Raw genomic sequence first — 23,476 nt, forward strand, 5'->3', positions numbered from 1 at the left:
GATAAAAGTAGGTCTGACTCGGAAGATGTTTGGGCAACGAATGATACAGGCATTTTATCATTATCATGGCTTGCTACTATCTGCAATAATTCAGTGATTAGGTAGTCTAATACCCCGTTCACATTACAGCCTATATCACGTAATATAGGCTGTCTTGCAATGAGCACTCATACATAGGATTTCCAGTGAAAACCCGAGACGGGACTTGACAATCGAGCTTCTCACTCTTCTTAATGTTTTTGAAGAATGCCCTTCGGAAAGTTGTGCGTGGTGTTTGACGGAGTAGACCAATGAAGCCAGTAATGTAAATTATTTTTTTCTTTTTAATTTGGACTTTTATTCGGTCTATCGCAGTTCAGTAGCTTGTACATCATTTTTGCTCAACACAATAAAAACAATCATAAACAAACAACAATATCCATCGCTTAAAACACGCAGAGCACTCAATTTTTCAACGTTTGCAAATATAAACATTTAACAACGCCACTGATGTCAACATTGATTCCAGCATCACTGCCAGACAGCTTGATGCGATCCCTCTGTCCTTTTTATTCCACGATTGCTACTGTCAAATCGACCAACCAGAAACTGGCTCGGATCTGACAGCAAATTGGCTCGAAATCGCTACCCGATTGTCAAGTCCCGTCCCAGGTGAAAACTAGATGTATGAGTTCTCATTGCAAGACAGCGTATATCACGTGATATATGCTGTAATGTGAACGGGGTATAACACTTACTAGGAAAATTGAAAAATTGTATAACTGAACCTTAACCCATTAACGCCAAAAGTGTTTCACAATTGAGAAATATGAATGAATTTGGTATTGACATTCTTTGGCAACGTACAAAAAAAAAGTATTGAAATTGTGTCCTCAATATCTGCTTAATTTTGATTGTTGTATGTCTTTTAAGGATGAAGCCGAGAATTCAAAATCGACGGAAAAAAACTGTTAATTTCGGTGAAAAATCGGGAAACAAATATATGCCGTCCCCTCTTCGATAAAAAATCTGAAGCATGAAAAAAATTTAGGGCCCTTGGACTGGACTAGATTTTAGGGATAAATCACTTTGAAGAACTTTTAAAAGAATGTTGATGATAGTTCCAAAAGAGTTTTGATGATATTCCAGAATGAATTCCAAGCATAGTACCAAGACAGTGCAGGGTAAATTTTCAAGGCAGATTGTTTGCTAGAGCTCCAAGTCAATTATGTGAATTCAGAGTAGAATTTTTAATAAGTTCTGTGCAAAATTCCATGACAATTGTGAAGAAGATTCAAGGATCTGCGAAAAATCTCAAGGGAATCTACGTTTGAGCGTACAATTCCATGGGAGTTCTGAGAAGAGTTTTAAGAGAATTCCAAGGGCATCACGAGAACAATTTTTAGATAATTTTAAGGGATTTTTCAAGTGCATCGTCTGAAGAATTTAGTGGAGAACTCCAAAATAATTCTAAGAAAACTTTCATGATAATTTTGAGGTGAATCACATGGAAAATCTCAGAAAATTTTAAACGAATTATAGCTCCAGTGAACTTTTTTTAAACTCATTAAAAATTTGAAGAGAATCTTAGGATGGATCTCATGATTTTTCGATTACTGCCAGTAATAAAAAAGGGAATCACAATGATAATTTTGGAGGAATTCTGAAAAGAACTCTGTGAAGAGGATTGATTCTAAAGGAAATTCTTGAGAACATTCCAATAATTCAATTCTAGACTAAACGGCTTTATGTGTATGCTTCGACAAGCACTGGGTCGTCAACGGGCGCTCCCTCGACTTGGCCGAATAACAGATCGTATCAGTAAAGTAAGTAAGTTATCATGTTTTGGGTTTCCGCTCAATACCCCTATGTGACTAGACTACCCTGCTTCTTCATTGATACATAGCTCACATAGTCGCATAATTTATTCCTATTTGTTTTGATCTATATATTTATTCGAGCGAAAACCCAAAACCTGATTACTTAAAAAAAATCAAAAACGAAAAAAAAAAACCCATCGCTGATTTTTTAATGTGTTGTGTAAAAAGCCCTAATTTTTCAAGGATAAATATAAAACATGTTGCGCCTTCTGTCTACAAAACATGAAAACCATTAAAACATTTACAATTAATGTTTTTCAATACCAAAAGCAATTTTTTAATAGCATTATATTTTTCATAAAAAGTATTTTGAATTACCTTTCATTTGATATTTTGATCTTTGAAATCGGCCCAGTGGTTTGATTTTTGAAAATAGTCAATTTGGAAAATTTTGGATCACCCTAAAATGGTCACCTTATTTTTTCTTTCTTGATTTGTTTTCCGTCGATCTTGTTTCCGTGCTGAGCACCAATATTACCGACGCCAGGGATGTAGCTCCCACACCTGGACCCTACCACCTATCGACCCATCAACTCATGAACCGAGGACCAAGGGCTTTACTTCCCGAAGGAAGGCGTGATCAGAGATGTTATGCCTCAGAACATCCCGGCGGCGCCGAATAAGATTGAACCCAGACCTGCTGGGGTGAGAGATAATCACGCTTACCACTATACCACCGGTGCCGCTGGTCACATTAATGACATAATAAAACATACGGGTCTAATATTTTGCGATAAGGAACAAAACTGCAGTTTGTTTTCGAAATTCTAGGAACCACTTATATTGTGTTGCTTGGAATGGCTGAATATATTTATTTGGATCGAGCTCTGTTAATTGTGTTGCGCTAAAAAACAGTTTCTAATGTTATTAATTCGCGATTAAAAACAGGAACTTTTTAGCTATTTTTGTTTTGTCGACAAATAAATGGAACCCTGATCATCTTAAAATGTTGAATTTCATTTGTAGATTCCACCGGCACCAGGCCACTGTACCGGGAAAGTTGCTCATTACAACGAAAGTTTCATTTCGAAACCCTTCAATTAGCTATTTTTTGCATCTTCGAGGCACTAACTATCGATCAAGTGCTATGATTCGATTCCGCAACCAGATGAAAGGAACCGATTTTCGCGTACCGAAAAAGCACATGTTCCGAATTGCTGGGTCTGTTCAATCCACCAAGTCATATGATTTCGAAGGCCAATCGTGTTCATTTTTTCGGGGACTTGGTCTCTCCGAGTTATATGAATAAATGGGTCACGCACTCGCTCACATACGCTACAACAACGATCATTATCCACGACGAGCAAAATATGATTCAAATAATCACGACTGTGCTGAAGAGATAAACTGCCCCGACGGCCACTAAATTATAGCCTTCGATGGTCAATGATATCAATAGCTTGTAATTATTTCTGAATGGAGCTGTGCTGTGCATTTTTTTCTTCTTCGATTAAAATCAACCCCTTAAAATAATGTGCGTTAACATCTCCGAGTGCGTTATTGACGAACATCTTGTTCACGCACATTCAACGCATCTTCTTATAAATGCACACGTGGCTACGGTACAATGGCAGTGGATTCCAAGAAACCATCGTCTTGTAAGCAAATTGTCTGGAAGTTTCTTGTTGTCGATTCTTGGAATCGTCTGAATGCGACATGATGAAAAACAGGTCACGAAAGGATTTCTATACGGGCAATTTCCTACACGGCCGATTAGAGCAACTCAAATTTGAGTTTCGTTTACTCAAATTTGCAGGTTACTTATGGACTGAGTAAATTTTTTTCTCGATTTTCCTCACATTCGAGCAGATATTTGCTCAGCCTATGAGTGACCTACGTTTTTTTTTTTTGCGATTTTGAGTTGATCTCATCGGCCGTGTAAAGCCCAAGCCGAGCGAAGGACTCTTGCGTGTAGCAAATTCGAAAGCATCTGCTGTGCCAGGTCGATTGGTTCTGTTTTCACCGTCTTCCAGACCCAGACCCTGTGGTAGTTATATTTGCGTCTTGGAGATTATTTCCTCAATGCAAAGAAAACAAGTCTCAACTGGCCGCAGAAGTAGGCATTTAGGATAGCACCTTCTTCGATAGCATACCTTGACATTCTTGAATGGTGGTAACAGTCTTCGTTGTGAGTTACTGCATGGTTTGGCGATAATCTGGATTTAGATGAATCAACCGGTTCAGGTACAGGGTGAGTGAATGAGAAAGAGAGCAACAAATGTGATTTGCCGAAAACAACGTTAACCAATATGTACGAAGCGGTCCCGGTGGTGTAGTGGTAAGCGTGACTGCCTCTCACTTCAAAGGGCCTGGGTTCAATCCCAGTCGGTGCCGTCGGGATTTTCTGAGGCATAACATCTCTTGATCCCGGTCCATGAGTTTATGGGTCCAGATGCCTCCCTGGCGTCGGTAGCATTAGTACTTAGTACGGAAAACAAGATCGACGGAAAACAAACCAAGGAAAAACAAACATGTACAGAGTAAGGTGGGGCAAGATTGGTCACCTAGTATATTTATTAATTTATTTGTTTGTCGAAATCCACAGGCTCAATGAAACCCCAATGACGGTTTGCTGTTTTGAAACCAGCATTGGGGCTACACTGAGCCTGTTGATGTTGACAATTAATAAACTGAATAAACCAACTTGCCCTACTGATGCCATAGCTCAGCGTAATAGCTTATCTTTGAAATGTGGATTATCGAATGATGGTGGTTTCATATTCCCTAATAAACGAAATCCATAAACCGACGAGAATCCAAATGGTAGAATTGTGCCACAAATAATCAGGATGATACTCCGAATACGTTTAGTTGAAAGCTTATACTAACTTTTCTGAAATATATATATATATATATACAGTAATGGACACTTAAATATGATATGATAGTGAAACTAAGTCCGATAACAGTGGGCTCTCTTCTCTGTTTGGCTTGGTCAAGCTTAATAACCTCTGATTGTCCTCAACATGTCGCTGTATGAAGGGCCAAAAACGGATTGGGTAGATCGATAGGCAAAGTCGCCTATACGCATCTTCGGAACAATAAAGAATCTCCTTCCAGCGACTTGATCAGCCAATTGGTCAAAAAGACAAGCCCCCAAACAGGAAGATGCCCCAATGAGTGGGGAGAAGAGCCCACCCTTTATCCACGAAATGTTATCAACAGGGAGTTGGCATTCTCGCTCTCCCCGTCCAAATTGCTTCAATCGGGTGCCCTGTTGAACCCTCTCTTCCCTTTTGTACATAAATTTAAATGTTTATGTTATGTAAGTGTTATAGATAATGAATCATAACTTCTGCGAGACGATTGTTATGATTATTGTCAATAATACTAAAATTTCGATGAAGATTATGCTACCTATTTTATCCATTTACTTATCATCACAGAATCCAACATTGAATCGTAGACCAGGTCCATTAACAATACACTCGTTCCGAGGAGGGGCTCATAGTACCACTCATCCTGTATAGTCATCTTCTTCTTCTTCAGGTTCGCTCACCACCCAGAATGAACGCTCGGTGCGGTTAGTAATAACAAATAGTGTTATATGCAAACGAAAAACAGATACAACCAGGATTAGTTTATTCAAGCATTAGTTTCATCTGAATACCCAACTAATCATATCGTATCACAGTGACGTTGACTCACTCTGAACATATATATAAAGTTATTTTGTGATTATATGGTTACTTTGAAATGCTGTTCAAGTACCACAAGTTCAACAACGCCCAACTATGGACAGCTCAATGATTATCCCATTTACTCTTTGAATCAGCGAACATCAACATGATTATCTGCTAGGAAACACAAAAGAATATATAGATATAACGGAAACTTAAAAATCGGCCGCAATTGTAGAACATCAACTTTTAGTACAAATTTGGAACATCTCTCGACAAATAATTTTAATTGGTTTTTATGCAGAGAGCACATTTTAAATACTGCGTGAAAAAATAGTTGAAATTTATTACTAACTGTCCATTGTCTCCATTTCAGAAATATTGGCATTTATGATAATCTTTCATATGAACATAAGTTTAAAAATGTTAAAAATGAAGTTTTTTGTTATTGAAGTTTAATTTTTGACTAAAATTTGTGATTTATTTTCAGTTTGCATTTTTTTCTGAACAGGCAACCCAGTTTCCTACAACATTGTTTCAAACGGCATTTCGATTACATGAGCCGTTTTCGTGCTATGATTTATTGAAAAAATGTTGAATTCGCCATTTTGAAAAATAAGGTGAGAGTCAAAATGGTCGACTTCCGACACAAACTTGTTTCATTGCCCCTTGCGAACAATTGGTGATGACCAGTTCCAGGAAAACATAAATTTGAGACTAGATCTTCTACGATTTGTATGAAACTTTGCATAATTGTTTGTTATGGACAATCATTCACCTCTTTTTTAAACATTCGGCCATTTTGGATCTTTCAATTTTCTTTCGAAATGGTGTCTGACAAATGTCTTCAAAGATTTATTTTGTATAATCACAGACAAACAGACGTAAATCTTCAAATAAATTTAGCTTATAGTCAAGGAACTCTCTAACGACATATTGCGAGCTATTCTCGGAAAGACGCTTGCTTGCCAAGTTTCAAACAATGTTGTTTACAAGTTCGATATAATGTATAGACACGGCAGAGTGATCCGATGCCAGCGCTTTGGTGAGGGATTCGCGCAATTAATATTATTTAAATTGATAGATGAGAAAAATTTACGCCTGTTTGTCTGTGGTATTATTATAGTCACTACATTTACGGATATCCGTGACATGTCCGGGGACGAGCTTTGAACTCGCGACCTTTGGCGTGAGAGTTACTTTCTGGATTTTCCATAATAATGTTATGGTTCTTTCCGGTATATTCTAGAAAGTTGCTCTATAATTGATTCGTAATTCTGTGCAGAACACCTTATGAATCGGGGAAAAACCCGGGAATCCGAATTTGCCGGGAAAAATACGGTAAAACCCAAATCGCACCGGGAAAGATCATACCAAGTAACAATTTTGAGTTTATCATAGTCTTGAAGGCTATAATTTGGTCTTGAAGAATCATTAAAACCTTTATAAAACTTGCAATCTTACTTGGAATCAATCAATTTTATATCACATACACCATTATATTCTCTTGGTTACACATCTGCTTACAACTTTCATATTATGTCTTTACCACAGTAAAGTATCTAAAAATCCTCAAAATTATTGCACATATTGCTCTCACTCACAATGTGTTCGCGCACGGTGCAAATGGTGATTTTGTTGTTATTTCTACCACGGTGTGTCTAGGCATTTTGGAAAACCCAATAAACCAAATCAATGATATTAATGGGCTTCACGAAGGTTTGACCATTCTATCATTAAGCCGAATCTTCGTTGACGAGGCTCGGTAGCTCAGTGGTTACCGTTTCTGCTTACTGAGCAGAAGGTCGGGAGTTCAATCCCAGGGCCGTCCCCTTCCTTACAATTTTTCACTTTGCCTTATTCTATACCCACTAGATTTTAATGAAAACAAATTCTTCTTTAACACCGATCGCATCACTTACCACAGTGTAAGTGTGTGTGTGTGTGTGTGTGTGTTTGTGTTTGTGTATTATAATCGCTCTACCAAAAACGATCCCTGCGTGTGCGTGCAACCTTTCCCCACATCCAACATCCCAGTGATTTCTCGTGGAAGCGCAGAGGATTTCTCGGTTTCCTTCACAGCGAGTACCACGTCAACACATTCCTTCCCATTCCCTAGTTGACCTGCATTCGGACACGGCCGGCGCTGGTATTGCTAAATATTAGATCTCCAGTTCTTACACATTGAGGATGAATGTTAGTCCCAAACATCATCTGTTTGGTTCTCTGTGCAATTGCAGCTGATCTGGTAATAACAGAGCAGCAACCGTGGGCGGTCAATCATGCTTCATGCTTCATGCTTCTATCATTAAGCCGAATCTTCGTATACCTTGTTGAGTCTGTAGAACTTCAAGATCAGATATTCGGGATGGTTTGGATAATTCAAAAATGTTATTTTTAAACACAATTAATAATTTTAAATGTTGTACAAAATGCTCAAAAATTCGGAGTGGACAAGGAACAAGATTTCGATTAAACTATAGAATATCGCCAGGACAATTTCGAGAATGATAAATAATTTATTAACACAAGATTGGAAGAACTTTTAATACTGGTTTTCTCATTCTCTTTTTCCGACATACCAAAACAAAATGTAGGCTCATTTTTTGCGGTGAAACTGTTTGATTTTATTCAAATTCATGATTTCATGAGATTTTTGAGATCTAGATCATCAACATTTTAATGCAAATCTCATCATATTTTTTTTCTATAAAGTGAAGCAATTCTGTTCAAAAATTTATATGATTATCTCTGAACGGTTATTTTTGAACGCCTTTTTTGTTTAAGGCGGAGGTGATGTTGGAGTTTGGTTTATTATTAAACAACCGGGGAAAAAACCGGGAATTGAAAAATTGGATTTGAATGGACACCCTGGAATCCACTCTGGAAATTCACATTGAAATTATCTTCGTATTCCTTATATTCATAGCGAGAATTTGCTTTAATTTTTCTCCAAAGTTTATCTAAACAATCCCTTGAAAAATTTCTCAGAAATCTCGTGGTATTCAATTTAGAATTAAAAAAGTATTTTTCCAAAATTTCTTTGGATTTTATTTCAAAATTGCATGAACATTTTTCTCAGAATTCTCTTGACAGAATGTTCGAAATGGCGTTGAGAGATTTTTTTTTAATTCTCTGAAATTCTCATCAAATTCCTCTTGCGGTGGTAAATTCCATCTGGTATTATCCCCGGATTAAATCCCGATCTAGAATGTCCGGATGTCTTTAATGATGATGTCGACAGCAGCATGATCAATCATGAATTCTAGTTCAAGAACATGTTGCAGGTTTCCTCAGTCGGCAGAGCTGAGCTCCCATAGGACACACAAAACAGAACACTAATGGGCAAGTGCACCAACAAAACAAAATGGGGCCGAATGTTAGATTAGCATTGTTTTATTCGCACCCAATCTGTCCCATTCCTTCTCCTAATTCACGCTTCCTGCCACGTTCCTCTCCCTATCCTTCTTTCTTTTTCTCTACTAATTTCCTAGCTTATCGATATTACTCACATACATATCTTCTTCTTCTCGGTGCGGAGCCCCATCTTCGTTGCCGTACACATGACACACAGCACCGCGCCGTTCTCTTGCCTTGATCTATTCTCGGCGACTCCGATGATGGCCTATCGCCGAAACAGCTCCGACGTGGGTCTCGCACGACACGCCAACGTCGCGGGACTAAGACCCAGTGGCACAATCCACAAATCAGCTCCAATTGGGTCTCGCACGACACGCCACTGTCTCGGGACTAACACCCTGTAGACGCTTTTCCCACGCGATCCCCAAAACACAGCTCCGACGTGGGTCTCGCACGACACGCCAACGTCGCGGGACTAAGACCCTGAAAGCACTCGCCTGGTATTGGTGCTTTGTTCAAGCCAAGGTAGAAAAAAGAACCCTAGAAAAGTGGGCTAGTTTACTTGTCTGAAGACATTTTCCTCGAGTTATTTCTTACCTCCGTGGAGGGCATCTTTCGCTCTGAATCCGGTCTGGTCCTCGCTTCTCTGCGTCAGCAATTGGCTCTATTCCACAGGAAAACACGTTAGTTTGAAGGCGAATGACTGAATGGTTTTCGTTACCTTATAATTTGAAGACAGCAGCCACTGAGCAGTTGCTGTGTTAGTGCTACGTCTGAACGGTAATTAGCAGATCGCAGATCACCGGATCGTTTGCTTTTCCGATTTGTTGCAACTTTCCTTCCGGGATGTGTTCTCGCCGTGCCGGACGAACGTTGCTGGACAACCACACTGACGTCGTTCAGGTGGAATTTTTCTCACCGTGCAAAGTGTCACTGGGCAAACGTGCAAAATGTCGACGGATCAAACGCGGATTGGCAATCGCACTCCCGTCGTAGAGAATCGAGAAACCGCACTTCTCCACCGAACAATTTAACGCCACGCGCTTCTTTCAACCAGCCAATTTGGTTTTTGGTTAACTGCGCTCGGTGCGAGCGACTCACTCACCGACGAACAACTACCTTCTGCTGACCGGAAATCTTCCTGCTGTTGATGTGCGTGAGGGATTTCATCCACCAAGCAAATTCCTAGTATGTGCGACGTTTTCCAGCGGGTGTGTGTCATGATAGCCTTGTTCTTCTCTCACTTGTGTTTACGCGTGAAATATTTCGATTACAGTTGCTTCGACTTAATCCGAACTCGAAATGATTCGCTTCCAACAAACGAATACGTAACAAACAAACTGCAATCAGCTGCTTGAAGATCCGTGTTCTATTTGAATTGAGGATAGTTTCACGGGACTTCATTGGATTGTGCATCCAGCCAATTTATAAATGTTCTGTATTCAGCCGGTACTTCTTCACAATCTGCGGCGCTTAATTTTTGTTGTATAACGTTGCACTAAACTCTATCCAAAACTACTCGAAACATTAGAAAATGGCTTCTCAGCAAACTTAAACATTAGGCAAAGAATATTTTGAGCTTTATTTAGAATTAGTTTCCTTTGGAATTTTCCATATTTCATTGCAGCCCGCCTCATAATTTGTCTTTGATTAATTGATCGATCAACATTTAATAGATTTTAGGCCGTAGGTGTAATTTCAGGATTGATGTCATATCAGTCATTTGCCTTATTTAATTCACTTTGAATCCCCTTCCGAATTATCTCGGAATGCTCATTGAAATTCCTTCCAATTTGCTTTGGAGTTCCCTCGAATACTACTCACAATCAGCCAATTTAAAATCGTTCGTTTCCACCGGTTGGTTGTACTCTGTTGTTGAAATACTTCTCAAAATTATCTGATATTTCTAGCCAATCCATTGAACGTCTCCCCAGATTCTCCTCAAAACTCATTTGGCATTCTCATAACAATTCTCTAGCCAATGCTTTGAAGTGTCAGAATCCTAAAACGTTAGAGAGCAGTGTTGGGAAAATATCAAAAGATCGAATCTCACCAATGAGCATGATCTCATTTGAGTATCGTAAGCAAAAATCAACGGGCAGACAGCGGGGGTGACCCCGGCGTAGTGGTTAACATCCATACCTCTCACGCCAAAGTCATGAGTTCAAATCTCACCCCCGGACAAGTCACGAATGACCCAAGAGTGTTAAAGTGACCATAATAAAAAAAAAAGAAAAAAAAAAAAAAAAAAAAAAAAAAAAAAAAAAAAAAAAACGGGCAGGCAATAGCGAATGATATTGCAAGCTGTAATACGGTTACTCTCTTATCATGCTAACAAAACTCACCAGCTAACAACTCTCACCAAACTGATTTTTGCTGTACACCCGAACACGAACCGAAACATCCATCACTGCTGGCAGCATTAATTTCGTGTCTGCCATCTGTGAAGAGTACCTAAGTGAAGAGTAAGAAGAAGGGAAGTAAAGCCGTTGGTCCCCGGTTTATGAGTTGATGGGTCTATATGTAGGGTCCAGGTGTGGGAGCTGCCTCCCTGGTGTCGGTAGCATTGGTGCTCAGCACGAAAAATAAGATCGACGGAAAACAAATCAAAGCAAAAAAAACCTGTGAAGAGTATAGAGAGATAGAAAACTATGCTTTCTCTTTCTATGAAAACGATATGCAACGGAATCATTGTTGTGGTTAGTCAACGCGTAGCTACAATTGTACATAGGGTTTTTGATCTAATTTCCGTTTAACTAAGCCCAACCCGCGCTTTACCTTTCTTTTCTGAATGAGTTTAAACAAAAAATGGAATATTTCTGTCAAAGATGACTTCTAAATTCATTCACCTTTTTTGATAAAGAGTCACAAATTGTTGAGATATTGTTTAAAATCTAACACTGCTTCTTGATTCTAAATTCGTTCTACGAGTTTCAATTCCGTCCTAACGCATTGAAACGCCATTAGATTTTCTTCGTCCTACGGATAAACGTAGAAAAAGAGGATTCGCTAGGAGCGCTTCTTTTGTTTTGAGAACAATGAGCGTAAATATTCATAAAATGCGCTCTAACTGGATTTATGTTGTAGCTAATGAGCTTACGCATCAGAACAAACCTATTATTAATTTGTGCATGGTGAAATCATTGATATTATTGATCTTTTCTGATCGATAGAACGGAAATGGGCGATTACGACGAAGTAGTGCTCTACCCTATTCTGAATAGTCTCGCAATTTCAAAGGAGCTTGTAAAATCAATATCATGCTTGATAATTTATGCCACTATCACGCGTGATACTGGGAGCCCAATGAGAGCGAAATATAATCATTTGAGTGAGGATTATGCCATCACTGTTAGAGAGAGGCTTTTTAAACTGAGTTCTTTAAAATACGCCATATTTGAAGTGAGAACTCTCGGAAAGTTCAGGAATGAGAGAAACTGGCCTAGCTTCAAATAATTGAAATTTTCTCATGTAACCTATAAAAAATCGATGGCCCAAGCATTAAAATGTTATTCTGTGGATCTCTTTGTTTTCTAAAAGAAATTCAATTTATCAAAATTTGCCTAGTGCCCTTTGAATAATTTACATGTATCATCGATAAATTTCAAAATTATGAAGGGTTGGAGGAGGGTTTCTCCGATTTTTGTGCATTTCAAATAAAATGTCATAACTTTTTCATGCAGTGATAATAATTGCTGAAATTAATCATACCGGGATTCCTCTTTTAACTATTCTTAGCTATTTACAGGGTGAAAGGTAATTTCTGTCAGTAAAGTATATGGTCATAAAAATGAGAAGATGGTGTGAAATTAAATTTTCAGTGTATTTCCTGTTTCGTGTATCTATAACATTTTTTCTTAACTTAGTCCAATTGAAATATTTCTCCCTTTCCTTTAATTACGAGCCGCTTCCGTTTTTGAAAATCGTTACAGCTGGCACGCACGATATCTTGAGGCATTTCGTCCCATATTTTCACCAAACGTTGCTTAAAAGTTTCCACGGTTAGTCCCTTGGTATTCCCTAGTTCGCCTTATATGTAGCCCCATGCAAAGAAGTCGAGAGGATTCAAATCGGGTGAGGATGCCGGTCACTTTTTCGACGAAATGAAATCCGGGAAATTGGCCTCACACCAAGCCTGTGTAACTTTTGCCTGATGGGATGGTGCAGAGTCTTGTTGGAAGCAGTATGGTGCATTCTTATAATGTTTTTGGACGAAGGGAAGCAAGTGGTTCTTCAAAACATTATCGATGTAACATTTACTATTGATTTTAACACCAGGTTCAATGAACAGCAATGGAGCTTTCAATGTTATGCAGAAACATCCCCATACCATCACCCTGAAACATTCTGGAACCTTTGAACAGCCAGTTTGTCACGAGGAATATCAGCAAGATATGCAGTAGACTGATGCAAAATTTGAAATTTTCGCTCTACAGTGCTTAAATGGTTCCAAAATGGGTCCTGCTTAGCCTCCTAAAATTTGAACTACTTTAGTAAGAAACTGACTTGGCACAAACCATTTCAAGTTTATATAAGAATTACTATGGGAAAAATTATGTTTTTGTTCATATCTATCTAACAATTCACCACATCACTATGTTTTTAAAAATGATAGCAGGGATTGAAGCAAACTCTGTTTAAAACCACTTTTCAATCAAATGTAAGGAACAAAAGTTGTTAATAATTCAAGTCACTGATGTCTTATGATTATGCTCATGCATCTGTTCAGCAGGCAACATTGGTGTTTCTGGTGCGAAGAATAGATAACAAATATCATGGCTACTATGTCACACTGCAGAATACAGTGTTGCCCACAGAACTTTTGCTTGATCATGTCATAAGATTATCAGTCTCTTAAACAATTAATAACTACACAGCAAAAAATTAATTTTGATACATATCACATCAAAGTGGATGCACTTCAATCGTGTCGAAAATATAGTTTAATATTGCTTGCCAAAAAGGACAAAATTATCATTAATAGAGTGCATGAACTGACATGACGCTGCTTTTACTGCATTTGTTTATTTTTGTGGCTATAAAAATTACATGAGATTTTCGACATGATTGAAGTGCATCCTCATGGATGTAATATTAAAAATTATTTTTTGCTTTGTGTTTAATTTGTCATTTGGCTGAAAAACGATATTCCGCTAAGTTGTAGCTTAGAAAATTTTCCGTAAGAATAGTTATTGAATTTTTTAAAAAATCAATATGGAAAATGGGTAGAAGATAATGATCAAAAAGTTTGGTTTTTCCCATAGTAATTTCCATATAAACTTCGAATAGGTTGTGCCAAGTCAGTTTCTAATCAAATGAGTTTAAATTTTGGGAGGCTAATCAGGACCTGATTTGAAGCTGTTTGCGCACTGTAGAGCGAAAGTTTCAAATTTTGCATCAGTCAGTAATATGCAGCTTATAGCCGATCATTTTGCTGGTTGTGGTGATCCTGTAGCAGGAACATTTTCTCATCCGAAAACAGAATTTCGCAATCACCGTGCCGTTTGAGCAGTTTCCGATCTTTCGACTCTAGCTATATTTTGCTTTCCGGTCAAATCATGCACCCGCTGTTTTTTGTAAGCATTCAATCCGATATCATCTTTCAAAATACTCCTGATCATGGGCTGCGACATTCCGAGTTCTTTGGCCATCTTACGCCCAGACTTACAAGGATTCCGCCGAATTCGCTCTCTCTCGTTTTCGGCTATCGTTTATTCCGAGTGGTTTCAGTGTCTTCAAAATAGAACACGGTCTATGATGGTTCAAAAACAGGCTCATCACGAGTTCCCTTTTCGCGTCCATGATTATCACGAGTATCAAACGAATGAAAATTCAAAACAAACTTGCATGCCGTGTTGACATTTGAACACACTCTAAAAGAAAAATATGCAGACATGTATGTGATTAACCCATTTGATACTACAATTGCTTTAAAAACACTGACCTGTATTACCTTTCACCCGTATGAATCCGGGAAAATATGTTGGGCACCCAAGAAAAACCGGCAAAATCAGGAATTTAATTTTCTGAAATCTGTGGCCACCCTGCGTCAGTCGAGGATCATGTTTGTTAGGATGTGATTGCAACTCTTCTGGGATTTCATGGATTCCTGTATGGGACTTTTTGAATTCACACTTTGGAACTGTGGCGTAGAAAGAAGTTGTCATCTCGATATTCCAAACTTATCTTTGTGGATTAGAAAATTTCACGATTCCAAGCTTAGACTTCTATCCCGGTTTCGATGGAAAGTTGTCTAAACAATTCTACAATTCCGTAAGTGATGCACATCATTCAACACCTAGCGTCGCAAAATAACTTGAAATGACCTCCGATTGGCACTTTTGCCTCTTTACATTGCCATATAGTTAGCAACAGTAGACATACACGTCATGTGTATTTTATTTTGAAATCCTCAAAGTAAAACTATCGTTATTTACTGCCCCCTTTGCCAGCAGAAACAGCACCAACAAGGTACTTGTTGTTTATCATCGCCGCTAGAGAGTGTATAACTGAAAATAGAGTAAACACCCACCGTCCGGCCGTAAGCGCGCGTAAAATCCTATTTGAAGCACATTGACGCGCGCAGTTTTACTTTACACGGAATGACCCTCACTTGGCCGTAAGCGCTTATTTACTTAAGTCATCGTCGAATGATGATCACCGGACGGTGTGTGTAAATATTTGCCACCCGAGGGCAGTTAGTTTGTGATTGACATTAATTACGCATACCGTCCCGAGAGGCTGCTGAGAGATCGCCCTGCCGGGTTAATGAAAAACAAGAGGATTCCGAATGAATCGAGATGTCTTTGTTTGCATTTCAGGACACCACCACCAGAGGGTACTGGTACAACACCTACTGCGTCGAGATCAAACCGAAGCAAGGATGGTCCTTTCACGACGAATGCTACGAAGATGGTTTCACCCGCCGGGAACTGTTTTCCAACTGTGATAGTGCGGAACTTGCCGGAACCGAGATTGGGAAATGTCGGTTCTGTTTGTATCAGTATTTGAAGGTAAGGACGTTTTACTTGAATAGACTGTGAAGCTTATTGATTGAGTGTGTTGTGATTAACGATTTGTTTATTCTCCATTTCAGCTCCAAAAGAAGTCGATAGGGAAAGTTAGTAAATATTGTCCGTTGGATCTGTTCTCTGGGTAAGTTTTAGAAAAACCCACATCGTTGAACTAACTCTTCTCCGTGATCGAATAAATTTCCATTCGTCTTGGGGTTTGAATGCGAAAAATAACCCGACAACCAACGGAAAACAGACAGCTCTCCTGCTTTCATAATCCGAATTAAATTTAGCACGCACCTTTGCCCTCCAGGAGAGAAGAGCGTAAATATAAACGCAGATAACCAAAACAAGCATTAAGACAAACGTGCATAAAACGCATTTCGGAGAAGCAAAAAAAGGAAAACATCCAACACGCTGGGATTTATTTTGGACCGTTTTATTCCTGGCCAAGAATAAATTAAATTTATCTACCGTACCGTGACAGCGCAAAAACCAGACGCATCCAGGAAGTCGCTTGTCACTTCCAATTTTATGCTCCATAAAGCCCCACTCTCCCCGTCCATAGTCGTTCTCCGGCACTGCTCAAATGCCCCGAAAAAGCACTTGCACCATCGCATCGTCTTGTTTCGTATTAAGGTGCAATTTTCTTTGGTGCGATGTCTACAAATTCAAAACCAGTTGTTTTCGACGCATCATTTCAGATTGCAAAAACACTCTAGTCTTTAAATTGCTTTTGTTATTTGACACGAAATGAAGCAATCTGAAAACTGGGTTTGAATTTTTGGAAAATGCATGAAATTAAATTGCACCTTAATAATATTCCTTCTGGTTGCACCTCGTCATCTGGCTCTCCTCTACAACCACAGCACCAGCTACATTAACAACATGTGAGGACAAAAACGGTGGGGATAGTTGTATGACGAAGCTGGTGGATATTTTTACTCAAAAATTGGTAAAACTCACACATGGGGCAAAATTTGACTCAGGCTCACTAAATTTGTACCATCATCATCGTCAGTGAACAGCTCTTTGGTGCTGATGGGTGTGCTGGGATTTTCAGAGGAAAATATGTAACATTTTGAGCAAAACACAAAAATGCTGATTCATTACCCGTGAATGTTGTTTTGATCCGTGAGCAAGTCTAAGTTTAAATCCTGCGTACGCTGCGTGGGATGGAAAATAAGAACTCCGCAGTCGAAACTGATCTCAACTGGTTGTTATGGTAAACAAAATCAATCGATCGTTTGTATTCATTGGAAGATAAAAAAAAAAACATTCCTAACCCTTCGTCTGTTCTGTGCCAAAACAAACCTTACGTTGCACTTTGGGCAAAAAAAAAGGGTCTAACATTGCCCAAAATTCAATATCTCAAAAAGTCGTTCCAGCCATGAACATTGAATTTTAGAAAGAGAAAAAGCAAATATACTACATTAACAATATAGGTCACTTCTGGCATCCCCATACATTTCTCGGGAGACGTAACAACTAACTCCATCTATGGATGAAAAAGGCCCCCAATCAAACATTTTGTCAAATTTGATTCAAATCGGTTTATCGTGTATCTCATATTGTCAAGCAGCTGACAGTGCCAACCCATGTCAGGTGGAACAGATCCGGCAATGTGAATTTGTCGTCTCTCTCATTCTCCCGCTGCACTTATGGAACAGTGAGTTTGACGTCAAACTCGCAGTTCCATTCCAGAGCGAGAGAATGAAAGAGACATTGCCGGACCTGATCTCTATGACATTGAGTGCCAACTGCGAGGTAACTGTCAAAACAACAGATTCTGTTCGTTCATCTCTCTTCTCAAAACAATCATTCACCGAAATTTTCCAAGAACATTGCCAACGATTTGGCCTCGAGCTGTTTTATTCTATCATGGTAACAATCCATTGATCAAGGGTAAGTGAATTTAGTGAAAATTTCACTATCGCGATCATTGCCTTATTTTCTTATTTAAAGCTTGATTGAATCCGTTCCCTGCTCAACTTCGACGAAAACCAACTTGGACTTGTACAAGTACTTTGTGCAACAATATGGTGATGAAACGTCGAAGGAATTCCCGGCAGCTTATTGTTATTTTGTGAAACAATGTCTACTGGTTCGGTTACTGCAATTAAGAATCGTTGCAGGGGAGCAGGAGAATGATCGACAAAGCTGATTATCGGTATGAAAGTATTTGCTACGCTTACTTATCAATTGATTGATAAATTGTTCAATATTATTTTTAGATTTCAACTGCATGTTTGGCACACACAATTTGGGATCACAGATTTGTAAAAAAAAATAACATATTTATGGATCTTAGAGTCATAATTGTCAAGGATCTGAGACTTGGAAGGGTTATAACAAATTACAGAACAATCTATAGAATCTTGCGGACATCTGGAATTTTAAGTAAAATTCAAAATTTAAAAGCGTTAGCAAACTCTTTAAGGGAAAGCGGAATTTTTGAAATTCAAAAGTAGTTTTTTTTTTGTTTAAAATCGAAATTCTGTCAATGAAAATGTGTCCACCATGGTAGGCAAGTAGAATGCAATGACCATATTTTCATGAACGGAATTTTAGTTTTGGACTTAAAAACTGCTCTTGAATTTTTCAAAACTAGTGGCTGCCCCTTGTAACAATATTGAACCGTTGTCACAAATGAATCCAAGATGTCAAACCAAAGTAAATTTAGTTTTAACTAGTTTCCTACCCGACAAGCAGGCTTACTCATATCGGACTTTTCCGCTGCCACTGTCGTTTCACTTCCACTAGCATTGCATTCGGGCATTTACTCTCAATATTAGTCGTAAAAAGTGACTTTAGTGATTACATTTTAGAAAATAGTGACTTTTTAGTGACCTGCAGACATCTGGATTTTTTTGTAAAATTTAAAAACATTCAAAATGTAAATTTCTAACAAATAGGAGGATTCTCACATAATTTTCAAATGAAAAGTTCTGAGCAGAATTCCAGCATTATTCTGACATAAAGTCCATAGAAATTATTAGAAAAATTTGGAGAGATTTTTGTGGAGAAGAATGCAAGTTCAAATTAAATTCTTAGGTAATTTTAGAAGGAAAAAAAAGGAGTTTTGAAAAAAAAAACTTTAAGGAAAATTCCTACGTGATTCTGAAAAGATTTGTATGGGGATCGTGAGGAAAATGACAAATGAATTTGAAGAAGAATTCCAAGAGAATTATGATGAGAATTCAACAAGAAACTGATTTCTAATAGTCTTCTGGAGATAATTTCAACCCTAGTGCAAAGATTCATTACAGAGCTCCAACAAAATTGAATGCAAAAAAATTGCTGATAATTAGATTGAAATTCTTTAAAATACTGCAAGGGGTTCATGAATAAAATTTCGAAAGATTTCTGCTGCTTTGAATAGAGTTAAAAAAAATATTTTGACAAGAATTTCAAAGGAATCAAAGTCCCCGAACCTAAGGGATTTCTAAGAAGGATTCCAATCAAATGTTTAGAAGTCCCAAAAAGAATTCAACGGTAATTATTACGCGGAGTGTTTTTTGGATAATTTCAGAAGAATCCCATGATAACACTAGTTTACAGCATTTTTGAACTCGGTAAGGTGATGATCATTTCCAATGCAAAATCCTACGCTGAATTCAATGCCGTGGTCAGAAAAAATTAAAGTAGAGCCATTTTTGAGATATACAAAAATTTTGATTTTTTGAATTTTGGACAAAAATACGATTACTAAAATGTCAATATCTTTGGAATTAGTGCACCAATTTTAAATCTTTTTTTATGAAAATGAAGCCAAATAAATTTGCTATCGTTCACTAGAATATTATGTCTTGATTAAAAATTTAATTTTGAAGTCATTTAAAAATTTACAGCATTTTTTTTTTATTTTTCCTGCGAATTTTCCATAAAAATCTTGTTTTAATCAACATTTTTAATGAGATAAAAAGATTCAAAAAAATCATTCTATAATTTATTCTTAAATTCCATTCAAAACCGGAGAAAATGAGCCATTAATGGATGAAATCGGTTGGAAATTGTCGAAGTTATGAGCATTTTTGTAAAACACTTAAAAATGTTGCTGAAATACAACAGCTTTAGAGTTCCTTTTCTAGGTGTCGTTGTAAGCATCCAAATCGCATGTAAAGTTTTCATGGGAGATTCTTTTCTCTACATATCAATTTGATTAAGGCTTATCAGGATTTAAAACCGAGTTGATACCAAAGAAATTTATTTAGGTTTTATTAAAAATGATTGAGAATCGAATGACTTTGTCTTCGATGTTTTGAACTTGTTTCTCGAATCAGAAACCAACAATAGTCACCCATCATTGCTTCATCCCAAAACCCTTGGTAACGACGTTCCATCATCTTCATTTGTTGGTGAAAACGTTCGCCGTGCTCATCACTCTCGTCACCAAGATTTTCCGGGAAAAAATCCATGTGAGAATGTAGGAAATGTATCTTCAAAGACATATTCACACCTGTGTTCAGTGAAATAAAAGGATTTGAAATTAATTATATGTAACAAACACAATATTTTTGATTTATACCTATTTTCTCATAATTTTTGAGCAATTCATCGACGGCTTCCTCATAATCTGGGCTTCTGAAATTTCCTAAAAAGGTTGTGACAACACGCTTCTTCCTCATCTGGTGTCAAAACTGTATTGAATGCGGAATCATTGAGCAGTTTTTTGATCTGTGGGCCAACAAATACACCTTCCTTTATCTTTGCGTCAGATAAATTTGGAAATACTGATTTCAAGTACTGGAATGCCGGCCCTTCTTTTTGCAACGCTTTGACGAAATTTTTGAATAGCCCAAGTTTTATATGTAGTGGTGGAAGTATTATGCGTTCTTTTACCACAAGAGGATCATTTTTAACGTTGTCTTTACCAATTGTGAAATTATCCCGTTTTGGCCAATCTTTTCGGACGTAGTGTTCCTTACGAGCTCGACTGTCCCATTTACACAAAAAACACATATATTTTGTGTATCCCTGTTGCAATCCAGTCAACATGGCAACCACTTTAAGATCGGAACAAATTTTCCAATTGTGTTGATTGTAATTTATCAAATTGACCAATAGAGCCATTGATTCATACGTTTCCTTCATATTAACGGCATGAGCTAATGGAATAGAAGGTTTCTCATTCCCTTGATGCAGTAAAACGGCTTTCAAGCTCAACTTGCTGCTATCGATGAATAAACGCCATTCAGCTGGATCATATGGCTCACCAAACTCTTCAAACAAGCCGTTTACGTCATGGCAAAAACATGCCCTGTCCTTTGTAGAATAATATTTGTCAAATTTCTTGTGACGATTCCTGTGACAAGAAATTTTGACCTCCTTGCTAAGTATGTTGTGTTCTTTCAAGCGTGATGCCAGCAATTCGGATTTCTCCTTCGATAAGTCGAGATCTCGCACCAAATCATTAAATTCGGATTGTGTAAACAGTTTTGGGTTTCTTTCCAATTCCACCTCGAAGTCTTCCTCGCATTCCTCCTTGAATTCCTCCTCACTTTTTGTAACGGTCGATTCAACAGAGGGCGCTAGTTTCCGCTTTGGATAAACAGGATACGGGACCGAACTTGAATGTGGAACAGGTTTTGTCATAGAAGCCACTTGTGGATACTCAACTGTTTTGTGACGTCCTTGTTGAAATAATCGACGCCATATGGTGGGCATGTCAAAGGACAAATAGCGACTGACAGATAACAAATAAGTGAGTTAGTAAGTAAGACATTAACACTTATCAAAAATAGATGAAGTAAGATAATGTCGATCAGGAAAGAACAAAGCACTACCATGCTGTACATAAATTGTTTATATGAAAGTTATTCAAAAAATCAATTTACCTTGCGCCTGACAGCCACCTAGCCAAGCACGTTTTGCACGAACTACATAATACTTTTGGAATCCACGGTTCGTCAAAGTCTCCAGGATTAATTTTAAAATAAAGCCTGTATGCAGTTTGCAGCGAAGCAGTGAAATTGACCGATTTTGTAAATATATAGTTGCCACACGCGTAACAAAACTTTTGAGGATCATTTTTACACTTGAATTCACGTTTTGTCGTATACATCGTTAAGCAATGTTAAAGAAAGAAAGCTGTCAAATTGAGTTGGTTGCGTTAGGTTCTCGCCGAGCGGTCTCACAAACACTAGCGTAAATTATATGGTTGAAAATATCCCATATAATTTTGCGTGACAGCTGGTAGTGTTAGTGAAATGCACCGTATGCGTACACGTCCGCAGAAAGGCTTACTGGAAGTGGTGCATGAACCTAGGAGCGGGACAACGGCCAATCTTGGAACATTCAATTTCCATGATTTTACAAAAAATTTCATAACTTCAACAATTTCCAACCGATTTCACCAAGGCTCATTTTCTCCAGTTTTTAATGGACTTTAAGAATAAATTATGGAATGATTTTTTGAATCTTTTTATCCCATTAAAAATGTTGATTAAAACAAGATTTTTATGGAAAATTCGCAGGAAAAATAAAAAAAAATGCTGTAAATTTTTAAATGACTTCAAAATTAAATTTTTAATTAAGACATAATATTCTAGTGAACGATAGCAAATTTATTTAGCTTCACTTTCATAAAAAAGATTTGAAATTGGTGCACTAGTTCCAAAGATATTGACATTTTAGTAATCGTACTTTTGTCCAAAATCCAAAAAATCAAATTTTTTGTATATCTCAAAAATGGCTCTACTTTAATTTTTTCTGACCACGGCATTGAATTCAGCGTAGGATTTTGCATTAGAAACGTTGGTCAACCACTAAAGTTCACACTTTTTATGTTGTTTTGTAAACTAGTGTAATTCAGAGCAGAATTCCAAGTTAGTTTTGGAATTCATATCATGAGTATTTTGAATAACGAAAAATTAAAACCCCGGAAAGAATAGTTCAGATTCGGTTTTTACAAATATTTGTTTCCCAAGTCCATTCACTTTACATTTGAAATCGAAACGACAAAAATCAATTTGAAATATTGTTGAGTGATTAAATTCTACAAACAATTAGACGGTAAACTGAATCAAATTATTCAGCAAATAGAGCAAGACATTCATTTGGTAAAGAATAACTCTGTTTTAATGGTTTATTCTGAAATTCTGGTGTAATAATTTGTTCTCTCGTTGAATTCCTGGGTTTTTCCCGTTTTTCCCGGTTACTTTTCAAATTCCCGGATAATTCCCGGTATTCCCGGTTCACTGGCCACCCTGAGTGTTTTACGCTTTGAAATGCTGTGTTTAAACTAAAAAGATTGTTCATTGCCATTGATGGTTTCATCAAAAATCAGAGTGGATGCCAAATCGCTGCTGAATTTTAAATTATTTTTCGCAGAACGGCATTATCGTTATTTTTGATACCGTAATCTCATTTAATTTTACAGAAAACCGATCCGAATGCTACACGCCGTCAAGGGCCTCATCGGTGCACCGCAAAACAACTTCAGGCTCTCCAAGAACGGTCGCATCGTGTACGACGAAAAGCAGGAGAAATCCGTCTTCAATCGTATCCTGAAAGAACTCTTTCCGCGTGACGGACGTACCAAAGAAGAGTATGTTCAATCTTTAAATCCATTCTTCATGGTAACATAAATAAAATAAAAAAAAAATCTCCTCGCCTCTTCCAG

The 23,476-nt window shown here is 37.7% G+C and overlaps 1 protein-coding gene across 1 annotated transcript in view; it reads left to right on the forward strand.

The window, feature by feature from the left end:
* The window catches only part of LOC135701904 (inositol-pentakisphosphate 2-kinase-like), a 422,782-nt gene that overhangs the window by 397,931 nt on the left and 1,375 nt on the right, over window positions 1-23,476 (forward strand). Inside the window, exons 8-10 of the mRNA XM_065222851.1 lie at window positions 15,661-15,852; window positions 15,936-15,994; window positions 23,234-23,401. Of these exons, the coding sequence (XP_065078923.1) occupies window positions 15,661-15,852; window positions 15,936-15,994; window positions 23,234-23,401 (419 nt within the window). The remainder of the gene's footprint in view (window positions 1-15,660; window positions 15,853-15,935; window positions 15,995-23,233; window positions 23,402-23,476) is intronic.

This window comes from Ochlerotatus camptorhynchus, unplaced genomic scaffold (assembly GCF_037179485.1).
Source record: "Ochlerotatus camptorhynchus isolate MF236.1 unplaced genomic scaffold, CSIRO-AGI_Acam_v1.1 ptg000179l, whole genome shotgun sequence".
Classification (NCBI taxonomy): domain Eukaryota; kingdom Metazoa; phylum Arthropoda; class Insecta; order Diptera; family Culicidae; genus Ochlerotatus; species Ochlerotatus camptorhynchus.